This window comes from Eucyclogobius newberryi, unplaced genomic scaffold (genome assembly GCF_026437365.1).
Source record: "Eucyclogobius newberryi isolate DKJ021-1_F unplaced genomic scaffold, fEucNew1.0.hap1 SCAF_11, whole genome shotgun sequence".
In the NCBI taxonomy this organism is placed as follows: domain Eukaryota; kingdom Metazoa; phylum Chordata; class Actinopteri; order Gobiiformes; family Gobiidae; genus Eucyclogobius; species Eucyclogobius newberryi.
Window position 1 is genome coordinate 5293558 of NW_027315735.1, and position 17873 is coordinate 5311430.

General features: G+C 40.2%; 2 protein-coding genes across 8 annotated transcripts in view; one reads left to right on the forward strand and one right to left on the reverse strand.

The window, feature by feature from the left end:
* elovl6 (ELOVL fatty acid elongase 6) overlaps positions 1-17873 on the reverse strand; it is a 557878-nt gene that overhangs the window by 240024 nt on the left and 299981 nt on the right. The gene's annotated exons all lie outside the window — the stretch shown is intronic.
* LOC140348922 (teneurin-3) overlaps positions 1-17873 on the forward strand; it is a 263968-nt gene that overhangs the window by 115474 nt on the left and 130621 nt on the right. For all 7 annotated transcript variants that reach the window (XM_072435086.1, XM_072435102.1, XM_072435094.1 and 4 more), the window contains one exon: positions 16398-16529. In XM_072435086.1, coding sequence (XP_072291187.1) covers positions 16398-16529 — 132 coding nt within the window. The remainder of the gene's footprint in view (positions 1-16397; positions 16530-17873) is intronic.

Sequence of the window (17873 nt, forward strand, 5' to 3'; positions counted from 1 at the left end):
GAACTGTTATCTGTGAAGCGTGTTATTCCCATATTACTGTTAACCCTAATCCTTTTTTTCCCCTTTTCAGAATTGGCAAAGACACCCTGACTGACATGACCTGTCTCTACGTGAAGTCTGCTAAGGAGCTTGGTAAGTGTAAAACATTATTTTGGTGATTTTCATGTTTTAATGATTAGAGTATAATTAACCATAAGCAACATCTGTTTTTCAGGTGAGCCTGCAGTTTGTACATTCATTGTAAGCTTCAGATCACTGTGGAAACAGCTTCTCCAACACATCAGAAGCTGCAGGCCACGCACAGATCTCTACAACAGAATCTAATGTGCTCTCTTTCGGACCCTCACCGCCAGCAAGCAAAGACATCAAGATGCATTGCAGCTTTGACTTTGCACAGCAGGTACTAATAATAGTGCAAATGCAGAATAGCAATTATAGGGACATATACGTCTTAATCAAATGTCATATGTATTAATCTAATCTCCTTTCTCTCTCTCTGTCTACTACAGGTACACTTTCCGTCCAACCCTCTGCAGCCGGGGCCAAGCTTCACTACACAATGGACATCCACTTCCTCATTGCTGGCCACACCAAATTCTCCCCTGATTGCGGCTTTGGACTTTGGACTGGATCAAGCGAGCATTCATGAAGACCAGGGTTGACATTTTGGAAGACATCGCTGAGGTTAGTTTATATTATTTGACTACTGTAATGTGTAAACATTAGCTTGGCGAAACTTCAGTGCTGCTCTCTGCTTAAGATATGTTTCTTCTGTTCTAATTTTTTTTACATTGTCGCCCTTGTCATCAGGTAGTGGAAAACAGCTCTCCTGAGAGTCACCTCAATATCCCACAGCTTGTTGGAACGGCGGATGGCAAAGTGTTCGTCAAGAACTTCGACTGGCAGAAGCATCTGAGTCCCTTCTTCAGACGGCCTCCAAAGATCAAGAGTTATCAGCACTTCAGGTATTTATATTGAAACTCTCACATTGTGTTAAAATAAATAAATAGTTAATGAGTGTTTTATGTGAAATAGTTAGCCATTTCTTAAATGTCCTGTTATTTGTTTACAGCTTTGATGCCAAGAGCCGAGAGTCACAGCACAGAAGAGTGCACAGACGAAGAAGAGGATGTGATCTCTGATGTAATTGGACTCTGGTGGTGTACATATCTATTATCTCATATCTCATATATTCAAAGCCATGGACCCGTTGCAGTTCGTATACCTGGCCCTGGCATCTGTTTATAAGAGTTCTTCTATTAAGAGTGTTTTTTAAACTTCCTATAAGTTATCTGTCCTTTCCCCCCGTATCTACTGCGTTGTAACATTAAAGGCTATCTTATCTTATCTTTTGTTGTTTGTGTTGAATCATTCAGTGCACCATTGTTGGTGCACTCACCTGTGAATCACCTGTGAATTATGTTTATCGACAAATGCAATGAACCCTATTCTCATTCTGATTCTTTGATTCTATTCAGGGCCTTTTGTAATCCAAGTATTTCCATTTTAATATAGTAACTTCTAATTCTGATTCAAGTCCAGTTACCATCAATAACAACACTCCTTGAGTCTTCAGTGACAGCTGTAGGGGAAGGTGGTGTCAGTGTGACAGGGGGAGGGCTTATCTCAATGAGATGCAAATGAGCCCCCCTGTGACTCTGGGCTCACTCCGGTGAGAAACTTTGAGCCCCGTTTTCTCAGTGAATGGGTTTGAGAGTTGTATACATTCAAATGACCACAACTTACTCAAATATTATCAGATCTACATGACATCATTGCATAGCTTTGAATTCACACTTTCAGAATCTGGGAATAACTCAAAATGTCTCCGGCTAGACATGTACCTGCTTTATCCACGGTCAGACACAAATGTCCCAGCATCCCCTGTCCTCAGACAAATGTCCCAGCAGCCCCTGTCCTTAGACTAATGTCCCATTATCCCCTGTTCTTAGACACATGTCCCAGCATCCCCTGTCCTTAGACTAATGTCCCAGCATCCCCTGTTCTTAGACACATGTCCCAGCATCCCCTGTCCTTAGACTAATGTCCCAGCATCCCCTGTTCTTAGACACATGTCCCAGCATCCCCTGTCCTCAGACAAATGTCCCAGCATCCCCTGTCCTTAGACTAATGTCCCATTATCCCCTGTTCTTAGACACATGTCCCAGCATCTCCTGTCCTTAGACTAATGTCCCAGCATCCCCTGTTCTTAGACACATGTCCCAGCATCCCCTGTCCTTAGACTAATGTCCCAGCATCCCCTGTCCTTAGACTAATGTCCCAGCATCCCCTGTCCTTAGACTAATGTCCCATTATCCCCTGTTCTTAGACACATGTCCCAGCATCCCCTGTCCTTAGACTAATGTCCCAGCATCCCCTGTCCTTAGACTAATGTCCCAGCATCCCCTGTCCTTAGACTAATGTCCCAGCATCCCCTGTCCTTAGACTAATGTCCCAGCATCCCCTGTCCTTAGACTAATGTCCCATTATCCCCTGTTCTTAGACACATGTCCCAGCATCCCCTGTCCTTAGACTAATGTCCCAGCATCCCCTGTCCTTAGACACATGTCCCAGCATCCCCTGTCCTTAGACTAATGTCCCAGCATCCCCTGTCCTTAGACTAATGTCCCAGCATCCCCTGTCCTTAGACTAATGTCCCAGCATCCCCTGTTCTTAGACACATGTCCCAGCATCCCCTGTCCTTAGACTAATGTCCCAGCATCCCCTGTTCTTAGACACATGTCCCAGCATCCCCTGTCCTTAGACTAATGTCCCAGCATCCCCTGTCCTTAGACTAATGTCCCAGCATCCCCTGTCCTTAGACTAATGTCCCAGCATCCCCTGTTCTTAGACACATGTCCCAGCATCCCCTGTCCTTAGACTAATGTCCCAGCATCCCCTGTTCTTAGACACATGTCCCAGCATCCCCTGTCCTTAGACTAATGTCCCAGCATCCCCTGTCCTTAGACTAATGTCCCAGCATCCCCTGTCCTTAGACTAATGTCCCAGCATCCCCTGTTCTTAGACACATGTCCCAGCATCCCCTGTCCTTAAAAAGTAGAAACTGGGAGGAGTTCCACAGTGATGGAGAGATCCGACTCCTTCAGGAGGACGCGCTTCAATTTGCAGATAGACAGTGGAAGTGGAACCACTCAGGAGGAGAACCAGTTCTTCGAGGCAGATGAAGAACTGTTCATCTCCTGGCAGTTGACGAGCATCTGTATCCACAGGTCATCACTCTACTCCCCAGTGGGAAGTGGAAGAAGAAGAAAATTATGTGAACAGCAATGAACAGATTTCAAGTGAAATCAAATATCAAATTGATAGAATAAGTAGTTTGATAGAATAAGTAGTCAGAAGCAGAGGATAGTGCTCGAGCTGCCATACTTCCCCCAGTATAGTTGCTATTAGGGCAGCGTAGCTGGAAAACTGTACGTTTTTATTTCTGTTCCTAACTGGCCTGACCATAAGCAATTTCAAAGAGGAAAGTTTTTAGCCTGGTCTCAAATGAAGAGACCGTGTCGGCCTCTTTAACATGGACAGAAGCTGACCCTCAGTGTCCAGCAGCCCTGGCATCACCGTCAGCGTCCAGGGGGAGCCAGGTGAGACTCTGGAGAAACTCTCTTCTAAAACTCACTCTTACTTCGCTCTGTCGGTTTGGTTGGTGATGAGACGGGCCATTCTCTCGAAGTAGTTGCTCTGGAAGGTCCGCATTTAAAATTAAATTCAAGAAATATCTCGGATCTGAAACATATATGAGTACCTATCCAGCATGTTAAACTCTTACCCCACAGAAATCAATAACTTGACATAATATTAATATTGATTTGGCCAGATTAAAATGGGGAGAGTGGTTTGGAGGCATAGCAACCAATGCCACTTTGAAATAATGGGAGTATAATGCAGGAACTAACCGATGAGAAGACACTAAGAATACCCTTGGGTTATTATTCATTATTCAAGTCCTGGTGCTGAGCAAAATGGCACAGATTGTATATTTTAACAGTGCTTACCTTGACCCTCACTGACATTCAATTTACATATCAACTTTTGACCTACAATTGTATGTTTCGCTGATGAATATTTAAAAACATACATTGTTTAGGGTGTTTAGTGGGCCACAGCCGCCTGCTCCCGGCCAAACGCTTGTTATTGTGTGGAGTCTGCTGTGTCCAAAGATATTCCTGTAAAGGTCAGCTGGTGCATCTAAATAGGTCACAATGGATATCCAAAGCATGATAGAAAAGAAATTATTGACTTCATCCATCGAGTATTTCTGACTGTCATTGACTCTGCCAGAGATGGAGGCCAGGGTACATGTTTTAGTTTCATACAAAGAATAATGATCCTGAATACTAAATAACTGCTTAGAATGAGCAACAATCCACCAGCACAGCCAGACTGGTCAGACTTGGCAAACACTGCTGGGCTTGGTTGCCATGCCAGAAATACTACTGTTAAGAAAACAACCTTAATACAAATAACATTGTTGTATGAATGTATATTTTATTTTTCATTTTCCATTAGGTTAATTTTCACAGCTTTTAAAAATCAATATTCCAAAATTATACTAGTAATAATAAGGTGTTAATCTTACGTAAGGCTTTTCCAGACGTCACAACCACCAAACACTACAGAATCCTGGCACATAACCCGGCTGATAGTGGACTTGTACTGTTTGGTTCAAGTCAGACTAATATTCATTTGGTTTGTAGGCAATTCTTGTGGGGACAATGCTTAATTAGCTTCCAAATTGAGTTTTGCACATCTAATAGACTTTTATCAAAACACATCTGTTCCAAGTGTAAAATAGTCCCCACCATTGTGGCTCAAGTTGGCTGGACATGATTCGCAACAGCGCTCGGCCCCTGGAGCCACAGAGCTCACCACAAGTCTGCTGAGATATTTGCTAATTGTAGCTTGGCATCAGACAGCTTCCTGCATGGCATTAACCCTCTAGCCACTTAGAATGAACTAAACAGCACGCACTGGCCGTCATCTTACCAGTGCATATTTATTATTGCCTCATGTGGAAACACTAGCTGTCACTTGCGTTTTGGAGAGCTGTAGTTTGGCTGCCAGAAGCAATGCATTTGAATCAAGGCTTTGAAGAGACCCGTGGCCTCCATTGGAAGTGACATTAGACGAGCTTTGGACACGTCGGTCAAATGGAACAAAAGACAGACAGGCTGCTGCAGAACGGAGCTGTCTGTAAATCACTGCTCAACTGTCTCTCCTTTACTGAAGGATTGATTCAATTTGGCCATGTCTGTCTTTTACCTCGCTGGAGAAACAAAAACATACAAAAGATTCTGATGCATAGGTGCACCATGACGTTTCCATGAAGATGGTTTTGCTTTACCTGGAATGTTCCACAGTGCGTTGTTAAGCTTATCTATCTCCATGAGGAGATAGAGAGTGACGCACCAGGCCAAGGTACAGGTCAGATCTATGGAGAGGCTCTCAGTAAGAATGCATGATCTTCCATTTTTTTTCAATAAAAACACCTACAATTGAATAAATGTATAAATGTAAATATAATAGTTTAATGCTGTACTGTGGAACATTCCTGACAAAGCAATAACATCTCCAGACAAGCAGGTGGAGAACCCTCAAAATGCATCTTTTATAAACATAATTGTGCTGGAGAATATTTTTATGTTATTATTTATTTTTATTAAGGACAGAGTGCATACAATATACTGTAAATATATTGCATTTTGTCAAGAGAAAACAATATCACATATAAAGAGAGATACTGTTTCTTGTTCTGACTGATCAATATAGTCATGTTTTTTAATAAGAGATATCTCTGCAGTTTGCAGAGTTGGTTTTAAAGTTTCTTTAAAATGCTTTTGAATTTTACATTTTAATAAATGGTCATCTTTCATGAAATGAAATTGAGTTATTTTGTAATTGTCAAAATCTAATAAATGGGGTCAGTTAGTTAGTTTAGTTAATTACCTTAAATCAATCACATGTCAGTATTAATTTATTACTAATAGTGGTCAATTATTACTACTTTTTTCTAATTTATAACAGAGCGCAGCAAGAAATAAGAAACATATTTAAAAATCAAATAAATAATAATAAAATGATAGCTTGACTCTAAACCAGATAAATACATTTTCACAAAATGTAATTCTTTCTTTTTTTCTTAAAAAACCCAAACATATTCATCTACAAAGTATTACTGTCACTCCAACGGTCTTGTCTTCTTTTGGACATCCAGCTCTTCAGATTGATTCCCATGAGTTTGGCTCTGCCTTTGACAGCGGCCTCTTGTGCTCCCTGCTTCAGTGGCCCCTCCATCTCCTCAGGGGCCCCTTTTAAAACACAAGACAGCGCAGTTTCAAGTGACCAGGCCAGATGGCGGCATCAAACTCTGCTGCAAAGACACGCTCACTTCTAACAACAGAACACATCCGCAGCCATCCTCCCCAAGTATAAAGCGCCTCCGTTGTTGCTCCATAACCTGAATTCTCTTATTTTATCAAACAAGAAGCACTTTTATCATCAAGAAGAAGATAAACTGCTTATCCACTGTTGCCCTCTGGGCATTATTTCCCATGAGAATGTGTTTTTTACTACATGTCAAAGCTGACTTCTAGCTAACCTTTGGATTCTTGACCACAGCCATAAAGCCGTAGCAGATTCATCTCTCCCTCTGCCCCGTCTTGTCATGCCGGCCCTTCATCTCTGCGCACACAGCTCTCCCCGTGCGGATATAGCAGTGCTGGCCCAGCTTGGAGACAGCGTAAAAGTGACACAGTTGTATAAGGAGAAATATGATATTGTTGGGAAGATCCTATAACCAGGGCTTTATTGGGGAGTACAGATGGGAGCGCAGTCGTACGCAGAGGCCATAAATGCACTACATCAATATCAATATTCACAGTGCCTTTATTGACTGAACTGTTTCGGAAATTCAAACCATTCATGATCTGAAACCGTAAAATGGATGCGGATGTAATTTCTCCACTTTATCTTATCTATTCTTATGGCCTCCGTAGAACAAGCAATTTATTCAGGGAAGTAGCTGCAGATGAAGTGCTAGTATACAGTGTTCCCATGGAAATGTATGCACTCCAGACATCGAGTGTATCTGTAATGTACAATTTGTTGCAGTATAGTGATAGTAGCAGTCATCCAGAGAGGCATAAATTACATTTATCATTAAGTTTTATGGATTTCTCCCCTTGGCATCATCTTATAAATTGTTAGAACAAGCAATTTATTCTGTAGACTATTATTCCCTAATATTACATTACTTATGTCACATCCATGTCATTTTGACATCAAAACGTTATATATACTATTACTAATACTGTTCCACCATTCCCCAAGTAAGCAAATACTGTGCTGTCATTATTTGTGAATAACGTTGCATACAAATTTCTCCCTTTGATTATTTATGATAGTTGAACTTAAGTAAACTCATGGCTACTTGGGAATACAGCAAAAACAATATAATTAATCAAATAGGGATGTAACATTATCAAAATCTCACTGTAAGATATTATTTCAATCTGAACCTCATGGTAAGATATTTATTATGATATTGTGGAAATGCTCACGATTATATAGACACATATAATAATGAGATTATGTAGAAAACATTAAGCTCATTCATATTACTTTTTTCAATGATACATTTTCATGCTACCTAATTAAAGTTGTTTAGTATGTCAAGAACTTCAATGTGCCCTGCCTGGTTGAATGATAAAAAAGAACAATTACGTTTTTTTTTAACATTTTTTAACACAAATGCATGCTGTTTAAAACCAAAATTAGACCATAACTATATTGTGTATTTTTTATTGCAATATTGCCTAAACTGTTACATACCAATTGTTAAATCACATTATTTATATATACAGAATATTAAAAGAGCTAAAATACAGACTGAATTATGATGCTTGTGATGCAGACATATCAGACATGTTGGCAGATACAGTATCTAATGCTTATTTAATTTTTTTGTACACTGAAAGTGCTCTTTTATTGCATAATGACAAACTTACAAAGTGTTGTTGAATATGTTTTGGTTCATATACTACCTTTTTGTTCTGTATACCTGAGAATGGCATACAGTAGTGAGGATATGTCAAAGTACATCCAGTTTATTGGTCAGCATCACACTGCAGCACAATGGTTTAATGAGCTTCAGTCACTTTCGCTAGATCACAGAATCGGGCCAGGCATTCCTGTATTGAAGTCCGTTTTTGTGCTAATGGCACAATGGAGCAGTTCTAAAGTATGAGCGCGCACTGTCGCCGTGTGAGGCATTGCAGCTGGCAGGTAAATTGGCTCTGGATGAAAGAGTGGAAGTAGAAGACACCTGAGGCGAGACACTCCCTCACTTATCACAACAACAGGCTCAAAGGCTGGAGACGAGCCAAGGCACAAGTCCCCCGGCAATCACGGGCCGCCATTAAACAAGAGAAAATGTTGTAAATGAAGCCAGCCTGCTACAAGTGAGAAGAGCTGAGCATGTGGTGTCTGTGCACGGCTTTAGCTGTAAATACTGTGTAGCAGCAAGGATACGAATCAAACAGGCTTTACTTCTTATGTCCCAAGTCAAGACCTTTAGTTGTGCAGACATTGCAGAAATACACTTAAATTGGCTAGATCGCTCTGAGTCAGGTCAACAACAAACAACAACAACACACTTTAGTCACAAATATTTTCTATCTAGAAGCCTTCAGTCACCATATTTCAATCTTTATTTGATTAAAATATATTTAAAAAGTAATTAATTGTTTGTCTACTCAACAATTCAAAAAAATAAAATAAAACACTGACTAGTCGACTTCTAAAAAAGCAGGTCTATTATATATCATTACATCTGACATCTTGCGATCCAAAGAACAACTTTTAGCCACTTTTTCAGAATCTACTCATTTTGCCCAAGGGCTTAAATGTTCCAAAAGTTGTATGATACGCTGCACTTTTTGCTCCTGAAACTGATGATCCCGTAGGTCCATTGTAACCAGGATCAAAGACTGGCTGTGGTCCAAGTCATTCTGGCCTAAACTGCTCCTGACAAATCCTGCTGATTACAAGACTACTACTTCTCTACGCTCTCGTAAGAACTTTCAAACCCTTTGCTTCTTTGAATGACACTTAAGTTAATACATTCTGACAGGAGGCCTTTTATATGAAATCTAATATATACTATATTGTACACATTGTCAAAACACAACATTAGCCAAGACAGGTTTGTAGTCATTTAGCCTCGGTTTTACTAAGAGAAACTCCAAATGTGACAAGCAGTTTTGACCATATCTCAGGAAAACATGGACAAACCTGTTATTTTTGAGAATGAAAACTGCTCTGCTTGTCTACTATGTGTGGCATAACTGCAGTCTGACAGCCACTCCTGCAATTCAAATGAGCGTGACCTTCTAAGGTGAAGCCTTTCTGCTCCCACTTGGCAAACTGGCCTGATTGGGAGGCTTTCTGTGATTGTTCAGATATGGAGGAGCCAATCAGGAGCCGGTCCAAATGTGATCCTGTGATTGGACCCCGCAACAGCTTGCAAGTTTGGAAAATGTGGTTTGAATTGAACGGCACCAACAGACTTTCCGCGGACTATGTTTGATCATAATCTCTGAACTGTCAGATTTAATGACCGCTTTGCAGAGAGGACAGTTTCAGCTTGCAGGGGGGGAAAAATCCATTGCCTTTACAGGAAGAATGAAAGAATACATCAGCATAGAGTCTAGTTAAAGCTGAGCATGGCCACCTAGTAAGAAGAATATAGAAATCCCATCGGTGTGCTGCCCGGTGGGTGAGTGGTTAAGGCGGCAACATTGTCGTGAGTTCGAATCCCGGCTCTGACAATTCACGGCATGTCCTCTCCTCTCTCTCATCTCCATTTCACACTCTAAAAATCCTTAAAAAAAGAAAGAAAGAAAAATAAATCCCATTGGGGCTCACACTGGTAGACACTGATCTGTTTCAATTGTCACAAAGAACACGCCTTATCCTGGTCGATCTCGCAGTGGAGATATTGTCATTCCATCGGCGCCCTATCACTGAAAACACTCCACTCTGGCCTGTTTCGAGGAGGGTCCCTGGGGGTAAACTTGTGCAGAGATGTACAGACAGATCCCAAGCTTAAGACAATGTTTATCTCCATCATTCTTAAAGCGTGCCCATGCTCCGAGTCCTCCCTGGCACGGCGCTCCTCCAGATGGGGCCACCTCGTGCCGCGGTAAATGGACTAATTACTCTCGGTGACGATGGCTATCAGAAGCATGGCACCTGCATACATTAGCGTAGCGCACTTTGGAATGCCCCGCTTTAGAGTGATTTATTCAGCCGGATGCAGGGGAGAAGTAGTGCTATCATTTCATTAGAGATAAAACAAATGTTGAAAAATGATCCCCTATCATGATCACCTCTGTTATGCCTGGTCAACGCTTTTTATGTTATGAATTATGTTGACAATGGGTCAGGACACGCAGTCATATAGCAGATATTTAGAGCTAATGTTCTCATTTACATGAAGTTTATTTGCGTAGCCAATTCAAACTGTAATGCTGGTTCTTTTACATTGAATGAGATAAAAGATGCGATATTTCTCTATCACATTAGACAAAGCCATTCAATTGTGGTGCGAGAACAATTTAAGAGAAAACCTTGAACAAAGAAAACCCATAGATAATTATGTTACATTTTGGATACTTTTAAAAATATCCAACCCTAACTCCTTACCCTGTTTTAATAATAAATTAAAGAAGTTCGCTGACTTCCGGTTAAAAGATGCAGCGCTAATTGATTGCTGCCTGATGCACCTTGTGGTCAATGCAGCTTATCGATAGTTACAGTTCATAAAAGAGAGCACTGGATATTTGTTAAATCTCAGTGGGACTTTCCTGGTTAAATAAAGGTCAAGAAATAAGCAATAAATATTTTTTTCTCATTGTCCCAAAACGGCTAAAACAGTAATTGTTGGAGCAATAGTGTTTTTGCAGGAGAAGAAAATATATAGGGTCCACGGTGGCAGAGCGGTTAGATTGAGATCATGGGCCAATATCACATGATCTCTCTGGGTGGAGTCTGCTTGTCCTGCATGTTACCGTGGCTCTCCGGGTTCTCTGGCTTCCTCCCACCGTCCAAAGGCATGCATGTGCTGCCCCTAGTGAATGAATAGTTTGTGTGTGAATGGTTGTTTATGTGTCTATGTCTCTGTGTGAGTTGGCCCCTGTCCAAGGTGTACCCGCCTAAGACCCAAAGTCACTGGGATAGTCTCCAGTCACCCACAACCCCTAACGGAAACAAGTGGTAGACAATGAATGAATGAAATGTATTATAATTATAATATAAAAATATTGCAGGGTAAAAATGATTCAAACATGCAAAATCACTGTAAGTAAGAGAAGTGGGTAAATGAGAAGGGAAAATTATTACAATTATTAAGAATACTTAAAAGTAGATTGTACATATCTCATGAGTGACCATTGTCCGGCTAACAGTTTTCAACCATTTGGTGGAATTTAATATTGCAATTGAAATGGCTCTTGCAATATATAGTTAAAAATTGTAAATAAAAAAAATAAATTTTTGTAGCAAATACTGCAACGCAGTGACCAAGCTTCATCAAGTTTTTAATTGCTCAAATTTGCCATCATTTTACAGACTGTTTGGAATCAAATGAATTGTAAATGTGCTGCCAGTCATCACCATTAGTAAAAGTGACGCACGACAGGGCTGTTCACTGGCTTCAGCTCATTTCATCTGTCAAGACAAGGGGCTCAGCATTAAAATGTGATATTTGAATAAGAACACACTGTAGCATGGGTTACTCCCCATTAACTTGAAACATGTACAAAAGGCTAATCCTGCAACAACACTCCTGACCATGACCCGAGCTTAATAACTAGATAAAATGTACTAGAGTACATGCTGTGGCTGCCGACTGCGACTCAGAGCTTTCCCCAGAGGTTTTGAAGAATGGGAGGAAGATTCAGATTTCACAAAGGGGACAATAAAGTCTATCTAGTTAAAATGCAATATAAATGTATTTTTTGACTGGCCCTGCAATACGTTTTTGAATATATTTTGCTGCTATCAAAAGGATGCATCACTTAGAGGACAAGTATTTATGACTTTATCAAGTGTTTCTCAGAGCACACGTTTATTTATGAGCAAATTCTGTATCTCATACTTTGTCAGTAGAGGTGTTCTACTGGGTAAATTTTACATGTGTGATTAGTTGTGAGCTTTGCCTGCTCCTTGCTCAGTTAGAGAATTGCTCATGGCCCATAAATATTAATTGAACCAGACTAGGCAGCTGGAATAACTTATGCAAATTAGAAAATATAGCACTTTTTACCTCAAAGCAATTTGTTGATGAGGTAAGTGGGGATTCGGGCCTTGGCGTTGTAAAGAGCTGTGGAAGAGAGGTTCCACTCTTGGTTTTCTTTTCTATTGGAAGTTAGGATAATACAAGATAAGAGTGAACCATATTAAAGTCCCGCATGGCCAAAATGAAGAAACGAAAAGCCAGAATTGGAAAATGCACCGCTTTCTCCCGAGGCATTCATCTCTCCGTCCTGCATAGTGACTGTAAAAAGATGGATGACAGGACAGGCTGCGCCGCCATCGGGGAGTCGGAATCCAAAACTCTTAACGTTTGAGGAGTTTTGGAAAGGCACTGCGCAGACACATTGCTGGAAAAAGCCTTGACAGCAATCGGTCATTATAGCTATGTAAACCCTTCGAAAATGAAAAAAAAAAATCCAATTTTAGCAATATAGTCATAAGGCCAGGTCTATTTTTCCTCTCTGGCCACATTAACTACAGTCAGCCAAAGTATATTGAGCAACTTTTTCGACAAAACTTCTTTTACCTGTAACACTTCCATGACAGGTTACAAGACTTCTTATTTAACATAGCAAGAAGCCAGACAAAATAGGAGTGTGAACGCTGTGGCTTTATACCTTTGTCGTCTTTGATAGAGCAAGTATTCCATCTTTCACCTGTCAGCTTAGACACCCATATTCCCCCAACGTTAAAAGGTGTCATTTTCGGAAGTTTGAATCCAAGTCTTTGGAATCATTTCAATAAAATCCCTGCAAGTGTACGGATGCTCTGGTCTCTAAATTGTCCCGGGTTGATCTTTGCAATGAGGATTAGCAGGCAGCAGGCAGTTTTTATTTAATTTTTTTAATTTCAAAGTCTTCAGGGTTTATTTTCAATATTGCGCCGGTGTGCAATATTGAGGGGTTATTTATTCTGTCTGCTGAAAAATGTATCTCTGGGGCAGTTTAAACAAGGCCAAGTGAGATGTTCTATGGAGTTCTGTATATATAAGCAGGTTCACCGATAAGGCCAGACAGGAGCGATGCAGAAAAGACTTCTGGGTAAATAACGTGTGGGAAAGTTTGATCAAAGATTGTAGGTAAGAATGTTTCAGTTTGAAATGTGCTAATGATATGGAAGGAATGGTGAACGTTATATACCATCATAAATTAAAAAGATCAGAGGTGGGCAATATTTAGTTACAATTACTTCAGTTATTATTGAAATTATACTTTCCTGGTGCAATGCCAGCTTTATTGAAGTCATAATACTCGTTCCTCTGCGAGCAAGTTTATCTGAGCCTCATTTTGTCAATATTTCAACATTTAAATAATTTTGCATACAATTTTAAAATTTTGCATACAAATATTTTAGTACATTTATTTTCTTGTTTTATTACGGCTGTCAAACTTAATACGCTTACTCAAGCAATTAGTCAAAGAAAATATATGCTGTAAACATGAATTAACACAAATTGTACACAATGTTTGTTTTGACCAACACACTTTTGTTGATGATGAAGAGATTTACCTGTAAAGGAAGTAGGGAGATGATATCACGTGATCACATGGTTACATGTACACATAAAATCCATCATCAAGTCCTTAGGTGAGTAAGGCAGATCTTTGATGCTGGGCTGAGGGTGCAGATCATGCAGCAGCTTATGTTTACACGTGCGGAGCGATGGAGAGGGTTTCGGCTCTGCTCTGTTTTGCGGAACAAACGGTCGTGTGTGAGTGCTGCGTCAAGTCAAGTGGGCCAAATATTTCACCAAACTACTACAAAACACTGGTAAATGCCCAAACTCAACAGCTCGCATTTGCCTACGTAAGACAGGGGTGGGCAAACTGCGGCCCGCGGGCTAATAAATATGACGTGAAATGAATTAAATAATAGATTCAATAGCCTATATTTGACAGAAAAGTGATATTTTATTTGATATTTAATTATTCGATTTTATTTTTTTTTCACACCAATGATCGCGGGCCGGCCCTCTGCTACTTGCCTGGATTCGAATATGGCCCTCTGAGGAAAATAATTGCCCACCCCTGACGTAAGAGTTCAGGGGCATTTAGCCCCTCTAAACCAGGTGTTTGGTCAAGTGCATTTACATGACATAAATTATAGCCAGTTGTACTTGTAAATAAATTATATTCATTTGTAAAAGAAGACAATTATTTAATTGTATGAAGAACATGTTAATGTTATGTTAAACAGTGGCATTAAATGCAATGTGATTAATTGTGATGAATAATTCTCCTTAAAAAAATAATAATCAGTTGACAGCACTACTTTCTATCTGTTTTTTGTAGTGTTTTGACAGTTTTCTTAAAAATGATGAACTCATTATTGTAAGTCTCGCACATATGATCAAAGCTTGTTTTTAGGTATAATCTTGCAGACGATAAAGTATATTAAAATATATATTTGGACTAAGAAATTGGTGCTTCACACTGTGGTGATTAAAACACTCAACTGGCCACTCAGCATGAGCCTCTTTAAAGTAACACCTTTATACACTGTGGAGATCACAGCAGTGAGCTTGTCCCAGACTTAAAATGCTGCTTTTCATTCTGCCTTCAAGGACCTGACTTCAATCCAAGACCAGAATATGCTCCAAGGACAGGCCCGTGCGGACTCCCTTTAAACCCAGCCAAATGTATTCATCAGCCCTTAAACAAGAGACGTCCTCTCTGCTAATACCGAGTCCACTGCGCACTTGCATCCTCCTCTTTGCTTCTCTTCACATCCGATATTCTCCCTGGCCCCGCGTCTACTGCTCAACTTCAGTCAATATCCATCTCGGCGAGTGGCGGTGTTGGAGAGAAGTTGCTCTTGCAGATCAAATGGTCGGAAATCAAGATGCCTCCTCAGCATGTTCCCCGGCTGGTGACTTTGAAGGAGATTGGCCCTCTCGCTGAGCTCACAGACGCACCTCCGATTTTTCCCAAAACAACAAGCCCACGGTGTGATTGCATCCAATAAGGTGACAATGAGGCAGGTTGGCGTTATATAAGAGAAGTAGAGTCTTCACTTCCCCCTCCTGCTGCGACTGACTGTCTCCAAACTAACTGGCACTCCTTTAAACTGCCCCTTCTGTGTACCACCAGTTTTCACACTGTAGTTGTTTTTGTAACACTCTGTGTACTATTTACACAGCACAATGGGCATATAGAAAAAAACATTTTGGCTATTTTATTTACAACAAAGACATGTTTTCAGACAAATCTTTAGAGAGCATTTATCTAGCTGATATATTTTCTAGGCAGACTTTTTGTTTTTGTTCACTTTTAAGAGAGATTTTCACAGGGCAAAAGGAGCAATTGTACCTATTGAGTTATGGTATTGCAGGTTAGTATGACGTTAGTATGGAAGAATATTTTGTGCATATACTTGAAAATAAGGACACTGCTAATGATTATATTTCCAATTTCCAATGATTCACTTCATTGTCATTGTCGTCTCTGGCCCTCCACTTTGTATGTGCTTCTAAAAGTATTCAAGAAAGGTCCAAATTGATGTCATGTTTTGCAATATTGATACCAGCTCAATTTTTGATCTCTCACTTTTAAGCACAAGAAAAAAAGCAAAAACAAAGTTATACCATAAATGCACCTCAGACTTTTCCAAAAATGTGTAAAGATCCATAAATGATTAGAATTTAGCATCTGCTTTTCTTCCTAGCGTCATCACGTTAGCGGGTCCGTGGACTTGTTCTGTTTTTGACCAGCTGTCTGCGTCATTTCTCCTGCTGCTCTCTTTGATACAGTAGCAGTTTGTGCGGCGCGTTAATGAACATCTCCCCCAAGGAAACACGGTGGAGCCACGGGGTTCCTGGGTATTGACTAAAATTACTTTGTCTGCTTTCTATTGGTGCAGCACTTATACAAAATCCGTTACGGCATTGACGTTTTGAAAAAGAGGAGAAAAATAGTCCCAGTTAAGCAGTTGATTTTTCGGCTTGCATGAGATTCATCCAGCCCCAGTGGTCTTTTGTACCTAAGTGGTTTGATTGTTGCTGTGTTTTCCTATTTGTTTATGCGTTTCACCAGCCCCCACACGTTCTATCTTTGTGTGTTTTGTAGCCATGCACCTTTTCGGCCTCAATTGGCAGCTCCGGGAGTTGGACAATCAGCCGGCGTTTGAGAACGGAGGAGCGGGGAAGACGGGAGGGCCCACTCAGACGAGCATTGTGACGGCTCTGGCTGTGGATAATGGTGAGGAAACAAAGGCCCCGCACTCATTAGCATTCTCAAACCTTACAAGGGAACAAGTGGATTTATTGTTTCACCACATTAACACATCTCAGAGGAAATATAAGACACGGCTTGCTAAGGTAGAAAGGCCAGTGAGCTTGTAAGAAGAGTCAGTTGCAGCGTGATATGGCCTCCAACTCTAATCAACTCTAATAAATACAATACAGTTGACATTGAATTAAATACGTCACAAACATAATCTTTACTCTCCCGAAAGACTAAACTAGATAAAGTCGTTGCTTACCAAAAATAGCACAGTACACAATATATAAGTAAGTATAACTTTTAAAGGCTTTCGAGCTGATTATGATTTGAGTACGTATGTGTGCATTCTTGTCTTTTCTGGCTTAATTTGCTTTATTGAAGGTTATTTGCGAATAAATTCGATTTGTATTTTCTTTACTCCCACATCACAAGTAACCATTTATTACAAGTAGGCTATGAATGATGACCTGTATTTCTTTGTATTGGAATAAAGCAGAAGCTTGTGCATTATTGAAGCTTTGAGGCTTTGATTTCAAGGCCAGTAAAAAGACAATGGGAAGCATACAGTAAATTACATAATAAACAAAGTCCGTAAATTCGCTGCATAAAAGAGCTCTTCAGACCACAGTGCTCAGTACAGCCAACGATCAAGTTCCACTCCACAAATCATGCCTCTGTAATAATTAGTATTTTTGGCGTCTGCAGAGCCTCATAATCAGGGTTCAAGCTGCTCTGGGTCAAAATGCATATCACCAACCACAATTACACCGGTATTTGGATATATATTATACGACATGGCCCAGCCCCAGTTGTTCCTTCCAGGTCCGTGCAATTAATATAAACTAAATCAAAATTGAGATTTATATTAGATCTGATCCGACCTGTAATTTGGCCTGGTGGCTCTTGCTTGTCTCCATGGAGATTGGTATATGTCATACTGTGGAAAATTCCAGGCAACACAATAACCCCCTGCCCCCTTCCTTCATTGACAGTTTTGATTTATTTTAAGAAAAAAGCTCCTACTCCGTTATATGATTATTACAAATGTAGAGACCAGCTCATTTATTATTCATTGAAGGACAAATATTTCTAGGGTTGAAATTCAGAACAGGAACCCTATACTACATGCAGTAACTTCACATGATTTTGATCAAAATAGTATTTACTGTTTTACTTTGTCAGTTGAATAGATTTCTATTGTGTCTAACTGGTCAATACAAAAGCCAAAAAAAAAACACAATTTTCTCAAGCATGTTACCAATTCTTAGCCCAACATTAGCCCACCAGTGGTCCGGTCGAAGCACTTGTTGTATCGAAAGA